The 10141-nt window shown below is 37.5% G+C and overlaps 1 protein-coding gene across 1 annotated transcript; it reads right to left on the bottom strand.

Moving 5' to 3' along the window:
- Nucleotides 1-217: 217 nt before the first annotated feature.
- Nucleotides 218-1054, bottom strand: LOC115630375. The gene is made up of 3 exons (XM_030526906.1): nt 818-1054; nt 648-698; nt 218-357 (listed from the first exon to the last, which is right to left on the bottom strand). Exons 1-3 carry the CDS (start codon nt 1029-1031, stop codon nt 218-220), a joined length of 405 nt encoding a protein of 134 aa, XP_030382766.1. The 5' UTR covers nt 1032-1054.
- Between the last annotated feature and the right edge of the window lie 9087 nt (nt 1055-10141).

Below are 10141 nucleotides of genomic sequence, written 5' to 3'. Positions count from 1 at the left end.
TTTAAATATTGAGATGCAGCAATAACCCTATTGCACTCTGCTAAGCTAGGTAATCTTTTCAACGATTCGAAATTGCCGAAAGCCTCTTCCATCTCTTTTCGCTCAGGTGGCGACCAACGAATGCGTTGTGTCTTGCCAAAAGGAGATTCTATTTAAAAATTAAATAAGATTAGTAAAATTAATAATAAAAATACAATTCATGCATTCAAAATTTGGTTTATATTTGTATAATGTTATAGTTTTTGTTCTTACTACTGCGGCGTTTTCGATTTGGCTGCGGCTCAACTATTTCCTCTTTTGACTTTTCAGACTCATTTTCGTCGATGTATTCGGATCCAGAATCCTCAAAAGGTTCAGCTGTAAAATTGAATTCATTTTTTTTTTTTTTTTCCAAAGTATGTTAGCTGACCCCCCCTCACACACCTTGTGGCTACTTTCCATATGGTTCATATATGACTTATAGTATATCTTTCAGGGCACGGAGATGAAACTGTAAAGGAGTCTCAGGTCTTTTCGACGAATAATGATAATCAATAATCAATGGCCAAGAGCTTGATCGGGTCCCTAAGTGATATACTATATATAACATACATGTACCCAGTCACACACATACACAATTCAATTATCTAAAAATTTCAATATTGTACCTTCATTTTCGATGTCTTGTGCACAATTATCTTTCTCATAAAGTTCACCTGCTAAAAAAAAAAATATTTAATTCAATTAGGATTTTATTTTATTCGCCTAATGAGAATATGTAAGTTAGAGTAATATATGTGACGTATTGTGCCTAATTTTGCTAAACATAGAAACTTACCGGGCTTTGGGTTCTTATTATTCCGTTCGGGGCTATTCCCAATGGCTGCCATTAACATTTGGGACACTTCTGTAATTTCCGCAATTGTAGCGGGGACACGGTAAATATTTTTATGTATTTCTTTATGATGGCCCATAAAATTCGCGAGTCGGTCTATCTGAATATCTTCAACATTTAGCATAGAAGTGTATGTTGCTAAATGTTTGCGAAGCATTGTGCCCCTCAAGGCTTCTGGGCAGCTGGCACCACATTCGGACTTGCAACGCTGAATATGTAACAATTTTTTTCATCGACACCAGCTTCGCTGCGGTGTTTGAGGATCATATCGATACAAAAACAATCAAAGGGAGTAAGAAGTACTGACACTGTTCTATTTAATTTCCCTCGAAGAGTCAACCTTTTGTATTGCATTGCAATTTATTTCGTTTTAGCTGTCAGTTTATTTAGAACATCTTTGTCTATATTTTCTTCCATTGCATGAGCGGTGTTATAATTTTCAATGCTAATTCATTCTATTTCTCCAGCCCGACGACGGTTAAATATTTGGAGACTTATTAATGTGCTTCGTATCAAACTATTCCACGCTTCAAAATCGAATTTCTTATTCAAAACATTCAGCGCATCGGCGGATTTTTTGTTAACAAAATCAAAGAGTTTTTTAATATCCTCTTTCAAAGGTAAAATTGTTTTTACAGCTCGACGTTTTTTGGCTTGGTCCTCGATTGCTTTTTTGTTTATGTTTACAGGTATTTCGGTTTCCCATAAGACAATAAAATCATTTACTAATTTTTTATTTATCTCATCTTGATTTATTATACATTGTGTCAATAATATGTTTGCACATTTTTTTATTAATGAACTTAGACTTGTAGCAACCGATGGGGTTTTAAAAAGCAAAAGTTCGTTATCCCACTGGGAAACAGTTCGAATGCTAGACATCATAAGTTCATGATGTTTGGGATGAATGGCATCCTTTAACTCCTTTATTTGGCCTTGCGACTGTTGTTTTAATTCTATTACCAATCTACTTAATACTCTTAAATGTTGTAATGCATTATACTTCATGCATTCTGCATTTCCCAATAATACGATCAAATGGTCATATAATAAATTTCTCGTTATATCATCGTCATTTAAAACTGGAACAACTTTTCGACGCAATATGTCATTTGCAGCTTTATGCATATAGCCAGTTTTGCTGCGTCCATCCCTTAACATGTTTTTCGAACCATTAGGATGAAAAACACGGCATTTGCGAAAATGGCAACGAATTGTCGATTTCCGAAAGAAGCTAAGACAACCTTTACAACTTATTAAATCATGTGGACCATTACGAGAATTAATTCGGTTTTGGCGAGGTGCTATTATAATACCTTCGTTATATATTTGATCGGTGTTGTGGATAAAATCTCCCTTTTTCCGAATAGAATCAATTAGAATTTTTCGATTGGGATCGTTAGCTGAAAGAACCATAAATTTCTTAACATCTGGTTCATTCATATGAACGTTTTGTAAGTGTCGAGCAAATTTTGTTTGCAATTTTTTGCAGAACATACAAAAGTGTCTTTTGCTCTTTGTTTGTGTTTTTGCTGTAGGTATTTCAACATCTCTAAGATCAAAAAGAGGTACTTGAGCTTCATATGAAAATGACTCGTTTATTGTTAATGATGAGTTGATGCCATCGTATGTTGCAGATTCTGGCCAATTAGATCCGAGTGATTCCAAAGTGTCGGTATAGCCACTTACTGCTTTTGAACTAATTTCTGAATGTTCTGTAGAATCTATTAAAAATGATTATTTAGCTTTCTAAATTAACATTTTAAAATTAACGTATCTTATAAAACTATAAAAAAACAGGCTATAAACACTCTGTTCACTTATTACGAAAGAAATATTTCGTAGACGCACGGGGTATTTTAAGGATTAGTGACATTTTTATACTCTATACATGAAATGAAAAATGCGAGTACTTATTAGGTTTGTGCAAAGTGAAAATGTAACATGCAGAAGATGACAGACCCTACAAATATATATTATTGATGATCAGCGTGACGAGATTAGTCCATTGAGTCATGTCTGCCCGTCCAAATGAACAACTGGATTTCAAAGATATTAAGAGCTAGAGAAAATTTGCGCTATGTTTATTTTTTTTTATTTTATGACTGGCAGGTATTGCCCGTCTTAACCCGGCTCAATATGTTTCCAATTGTATTTATTTTGTGTGTGCATAACCTGTTTTCACCTTAAAGGTTACCAGTAGGAAAGCATTTAAAGTATTTAAATGAACATTTTCTGTTCTTGACAAAAAATTGTTCAGTAGTCCGTTACATTTTTGTTCTTGACAAACTATTTCGTTAAACGAACATGACCACTATAACTAATATTTTTTAAAGCTCGTTTTCCCCCCGTTGGAGCTAGAATTTTCCAAAAGCCTTTCTTAGTGTGCTCCTACACTATGATGGATACTATGAAACGATACTTGAGTCCAAATTTAAATTCACATTTGAGTCTTTTCGTGCCATATTGAGTCAACACGGTCACACACAAACTCGGAATATGAAACACGGCACTCGTGTCAATGCCGTGTAGCGATGAGCCACGATCAAAAAGCACTGACAATTCTCATCTCAATTTGCTAGAGTAAAACTTTCGATAGTTGAAGCCACCGATACCATCAAAATATCGAAGTTTGAAGGCAATAAGCAGAATATTTAAATAACAAAATCTAATTATTTATTGACATCAATAAGAACAAATCATATACATACATACAAGTTAATAATAACAACATTAAAAGTACTCTGGTCAACGCTCCGATTCGGTTACACCAGCTTGCACTGCAGAATCAGCGTCTCGTCGGCTTCCGCCACATTCCAAGCCAGCGCAGTTGCAACATAAAATTCACTGTAAGTCAAATTGTGCTGACATGGCCAAGTTTCTTCAACGTGAGGTTCGCTGCATCGCCGACCGACGGGAAGCGCCGCTGCCAGCGTCACTGAAAGCGTCCACAGCTAGCGTAGGGCTAAACTTAAGTTTGTAAATTCAGTCTTAAATTTGTATCCAAACTAAAAGGTCTTAATTGACCGATGAATAAATATAATTTTTTCCAATAATTAAACATTGTGAAATTAACTGGCGCCCGAGCAGGGACCAACGACGCGCGATAGGACAAAAAGTTTTCTAAGTGTGCGGTCGGACAACATAGCAAAAAGTCTATACGTCGCGACCAATTCGTTGGCAAAGAAAAAAAACTATTCGGTTCGAATAAGACTCCCGCACAAAATCGCGGTCGACCAATAGTGCGGAACTTAATTGTTCAAATAAAATTTAATCAGTGATCCACACATCCTGTCAGGCTCGCCCGCAGGATAACTTGCAAGCAGTACGCATCGCAAGAGCCCTAGTAGGAATCTGGAGAGACCAAAAAGGATGACATCCGGATCGTCGGCAAGAGTGGCCACAACAACACTCCTAATGTAAGCTAGTGAATAAGTTAACACAAAAACGAAAATTTGCAACCAAAAACATTAAAATAAGCAAACATAAAAACAAAAATTTTAAATAAAAAACGAAAAAAGAATTATAAACAAAACCTTCAGCTAAGTGAATAGTAGAAGGTGATTGAATAAAACAGTGTAAAACGATCAAATACTACGTCTTAACTGCGTTGACAAAGGAAATTTATTTCCTTCGAGCAGTATAATATAACCCAATCCTGCGAATCCTTAAAGGACCCTCCAGGGTAAAAGGGTAAAACCAGCTACTTGGTTTTCAACAAGTTTTCATAAATAAATACGAACCTTTTACAAATAAATTATAAATAAAACCTCGAAAAAATCCCTTGTAAAGCAAGAAGAAATAATAAGTGACAATTGTTGCCCAATATTTTCACACACGAATTTGAAATCCAAAGCCACAAATAAAATAAAGGCAAATAAAATACCACACAAACACACACACTCACGTCATATAACAAATACAGGGGGCAACATTGTCAAAACAACGAAGAAAAATATTAGTGCATTGATAAAGTTGGCATTTAGTCCTACCATTTCACACTTTGGATTTTACATCTGCATGTTATATTTCATTATTTTTAAACGTTCAATACATTTGCTTTAATTTTCATATTTATATTCTTATACCTTTGTATTTTTGCATTTTGACATTTTGTATTTCTATTTTTGATACACTGACATTTCTATTAACTACGACACCAAATTTCCCGAATAAGCTATATGGCAAATCAAGATAATTTAATTAGACCAGCCGTTATTGATTTAGACGAACAAATACAAGAAGGGGAGCGACAACTAAGATCGCAGCAACGACAGTTACAGAGACAGTTAGAATTTCAACAACAGAGAAATATGGAGGAACAGCAAGCACTGCTAGCCCTTATTACAGACTCCGCCACGCGAGCAATTAACGAACATGTGCCAGCTCTAGTTAGAGAAATAGTCAACCCAAGTCAGAATTTCTTAAATGAACCAGATCAAGAGATTAGGCCAGAACATCGGGCAAACTTGGCTGACTTAGATAGAGTGCCAGACGTGGTGAAGTGTCTTCGCGAATTCTCAGGAGATCCCTCTCAATTTAACTCATGGAAAAAGGGAGTAGACAGGATATTAGAGAACTATGAGTCCCAACGGGGCACCCCAAAATATTTTGGCATCTTGCATTGGCAATGCCGACATAGCCTTGGAATCATACAATGTTCCATTAAATTGGGGTGCCATGTCGAAGTGCTTAACACTGCACTATGCAGACAAACGTGACTTGAGTACGTTAGAATATCAGATGACAACGATAGTTCAGACCAACAACCAAACAGTGGAGGAATTCCACCAAGCGGTCTACAAACATCTGTCTCTGATTTTAAATAAAATTGGTTGCATGGAATTGTCACGGGAATCAGAACAATTAATGACTAAACTTTATCGAGATAAAGCTTTAGATACATTTGTTCGGGGTCTTAGAGGCGACCTCCCACGTCTGCTGGGCATGAAGGAACCAGCTGACCTGCCACAAGCCCTGCACTTGTGCCTGAAAATTGAGAATCAGACCTTCAGGTCTAACCACGCAGCCACTAGGGCACAGCCCATCGGTTTCCGACCATTAGGACAGAAACCAATTCCAATGCCCAGACAAACAATTACACCAAGTAATTCAGTTAACCACCAACAATCAATCAACTTCCGTCAACAGCCAACCCACTTTCGTCAAGAACCACAATGGGGGCAACAACTCCATAGAAATTTCCAAAATTATCCAAACCTCCACCAACGTGACAGACATATTTACCAACAACAACCAATTGCTCCACCTCGCCCTTCGGCACCAAAACCGCTGCCACGCCCAGAACCTATGGACGTGGATCCCAGCATCCGAACTAGACAAATCAACTACATGAACCGACAAAATTTCGAGACTGGTAAGCGACCTTTAAGTAATATGCTGCCAGCAGCCAAAAGACAAAGGAATTTCAATATCGAAAGCAACGAAAACGAAACGAACGGCACGGACAACACAGTGACAGACTATGAACAAACAATCGACAATTACGAAACGACCGACGAACCTGGGGAAACATTAGAAGAATACCAGGAACGATTCAATTACGACTACAGTACTGATACACCACAAGTTGAATATGCCGACGTACATTTTTTAGAGTAGAAAGCTCCTCTCTACCTTACTTTGAAGCAAGAGTGAGGGGCGGACAAACTCTGAAAATTCTCATTGACACCGGCTCCAACCGCAATTATATCAAACCAACCCTAGTTTCAAACCCAATCCCAAATAATAAACCTTTCGAAGCCATATCAGTGGGTGGCAATATAAAAGTCACACACCATAAAATTGCGAACTTATTTAACATGTCCGCTGTCCCAATTAAGTTTTTCCTACTGCCCACTCTGAAATCATTCGATGCCATTCTAGGCAATGACAGTCTGAAGGAATTAAAAACAATAATCTACACTGACCAAAATTTTATGTTAGTTAATAACCAAGTAACCATTCCCATAAAACAAAAAAAAATAGAAGCGGTAAACAATATAAGCCCACGAACAGACCATTTGACCGAAGAACAGAAAACAACACTACATAATTTGTTCAAGAAATATTCACAATTATTTGAAAAACCGGAGAAAAAACTCACTTACACTACTAACGTAACTGCAGAAATACGAACAAATTCAGAAACCCCTGTCTATTCCAAATTCTATCAGTACCCGATGTCCCTTAAGGACGAAGTCAATAAGCAAATATCCCAACTATTAGAAGACGGTATTATTCGACCTTCTAGGTCCCCGTATAACTCACCCGTGTGGGTAGTACCAAAAAAATGGACGCCTCAAAGGAAAAAAAATACAGAGTAGTAATCGACTATAGGAAGCTAAACAAAGTCACAGTGGCCGACAGATACCCTATTCCCGAAATAAACGAGGTTCTTTCTCAGTTGGGTAACAACAAGTTTTTTTCGGTGCTTGACCTTAAAAGCGGGTTCCATCAAATAAAATTAAAAGAGTCCGATATTGAAAAGACGGCGTTCTCAATAAACAATTCGAAATATGAGTTCACACGACTACCCTTTGGGCTAAAAAATGCCCCTTCTATCTTCCAACGCGCTTTGGACGACATCCTACGCGAGCACATAGGTAGAATTTGCTACATTTATATAGATGACATCGTAATCTTCAGTAAAGACGAAAAATCCCATTTTATGAATATCAGAACAATATTCGAAACTTTACAAAGGGCCAATATAAAATGCCAATTGGACAAATGCGAGTTTCTCAAATCCAAGGTAGAATTTTTAGGCTTCGTCATTTCCGACAAAGGAGTGGAGACCAACCCAGAAAAAGTTTTGGCAATAGCCAAATACCCATGTCCGAAAACAGTCCGAGAACTGAGAGCCTTTCTAGGTCTCTCAGGTTACTACAGAAGATTCATCAGAGATTACACAAAGTTGGCCAGGCCCCTAACTTCTATGCTGAGAGGTGTGGATGGACACGTTAACAAAAAAACCTCTCAGACAAAGGCAATCAATTTCAACCAAGAGGCAACAGAGGCATTTCGCAAAATAAAAAATTCTCTTATATCCAACGAAGTAGTCTTGAAGTACCCCGACTTTAGTAAAGAATTTCATCTCACCACAGATGCTTCCAATTTCGCAATAGGCGCTGTTTTATATCAGAATAATCAGCCAATATCCTTTATTTCTAGAACACTCTCAAAGGCAGAAGAAAACTATGCAGCTAACGAGAAAGAAATGCTAGCCATAGTTTGGGCCCTTAAAGCCTTGCGAAATTATCTATATGGCAGAGCCAAAGTAAAAATCTTCACTGACCATCAGCCTCTTACCCATTCACTAAGTAGTTGGAATGGTAATCCCAGAATTAAAAGATGGAAGGCACTTTTAGAAGAGTACGACTACGAATTACTCTACAAATCCGGAAGAGATAATGTCGTGGCAGATACTCTGTCTCGCATAACGAACCCCATTGAATTAAACTCAGTTAGCACCCAGCATAGCGACGAGAGTTCTAGCCACAACCTAATACCTAGCATGGAGGTGCCCATCAACGTTTTTAGAAATCAAATATTCCTTCATAAAGCAGATTCTTCCGAGTACAAATTTAGCATACCCTTTCCGACATTTCACAGGCATGACATTTACCGCCAGACATATGACAACGACGAACTAAAGACGCTTTTAAAAAAATATCTTAATCCCTCGGTTATTAACGGAATTTATACAACAGAAGATGTAATGGGCAAAATTCAGGAGATTTATCCAGATAATTTTGGTAGTTACAAGGTTAGATTTACCCAAAGAATGGTAAAAGATTTGACAAGCGAGGCACAACAGGAGGAAGAAATTATAAAAACACATTTCCGTGCTCATCGCAACGCGCTAGAAAATAAAATCCAACTGTCCGAACGATTCTACTTCCCAAAGATGAAGCAAAAGATAGAGAGTTTGGTTAAACAATGCGTAACCTGTAAAGAACAAAAATACGATAGGCAGCCAACAAATCCAAAATTGAAAGAAACTCCGATTCCAGAATACCCCGGCCACATTGTCCATATAGATATCTACTCGACAGAGGGGAAATTGGTTTTGACTGCCATTGATAAGTTTTCAAAGCTGGCACAGGGAAGGATTATAAAGTCAAAATCTATTGAAGACATAAAAACCCCACTAAGAGATTTAATTTTTTATTTTGGTGTCCCTAAATACCTTGTCATGGTCAATGAAAAATCACTGAATTCCGCTTCAATTAAGTTTATGCTCGTTGATCAGCTTAAAATCGAAATTTTTACAGTCCCACCTTATAAGAGCACAGTTAATGGACAGATTGAGAGATTCCACTCTACACTGTCAGAAATAATGCGGGTTGTGAGAAAAGACAAAATTCACAGAACATTCGAAGAACTTGTTGACAGAGCCATCTACGAGTATAACTACACCTTTCATTTCGTCACAAAAAAACGACCACTAGAAGTGTTTTTTGGAAGAATAGTAACTGCTGACCCAGAACTATACGAAAAGACCAGACTGGACGAAATAGACCGACTTAAACAAAAACAGAGCACTGACCTAGCATACCACAACAGGAGTAGGAAATCCCTAATGACATACCAACCCGGTGACGAAATATTCGTGAAAGTCAACACTAGGTTAGGGTCGAAATTATCAGCAAGATTCAGGAAAGAGATTGTACACGAAAATAACGACACAACAATCACCACAAAAACAGGCAAGATAGTACACAAGAGTAACATCAAAAACACTTAATTACAGGTGGTTGTCATGGACAACAACTGGGACGTACGGAGTCGACATAACGAACTACACAGACGCGCAAACTGCAACAATATACCTAGGACTAGGCAAAATACGTACCGCAACGACCAGAATTATTCACGTCCTCGATCTCGATCAGATGGAGAAAGCATTGGACACCATCAGATTTCACACAGAACAAGGGCTAAAATTTAGCAGCCTCTACCATACTCTGCACCACGAAATAAACCAAACCTATTCGATCCTCTACACCATAACCTCCACTTTTAATAAAAGAACCACCAGAGCCATAGACATGATAGGAACTGCATGGAAGTATGTGGCAGGAAGCCCTGACCACGACGATTTTATTAAATTGGAAGAACACATTAATAAAATAGTTTCAAACAATAACAAACAAGTAACTATAAATAACCAACTAGAACAAAGACTAAATAGCTTGACTAGAATAACAAATAGTTTGACAAACACCATAAAAAGGGATGACAAATTTAATCATGATATTGCCA

The sequence above is a fragment of the Scaptodrosophila lebanonensis genome, unplaced genomic scaffold (genome assembly GCF_003285725.1).
Source record: "Scaptodrosophila lebanonensis strain 11010-0011.00,11010-0021.00 unplaced genomic scaffold, SlebRS2 tig00000531-arrow-arrow-pilon, whole genome shotgun sequence".
Lineage (NCBI taxonomy): Eukaryota > Metazoa > Arthropoda > Insecta > Diptera > Drosophilidae > Scaptodrosophila > Scaptodrosophila lebanonensis.
Note: the sequence above shows the minus strand (reverse complement) of the source record. Positions and strands in the feature narration are given on the sequence as shown.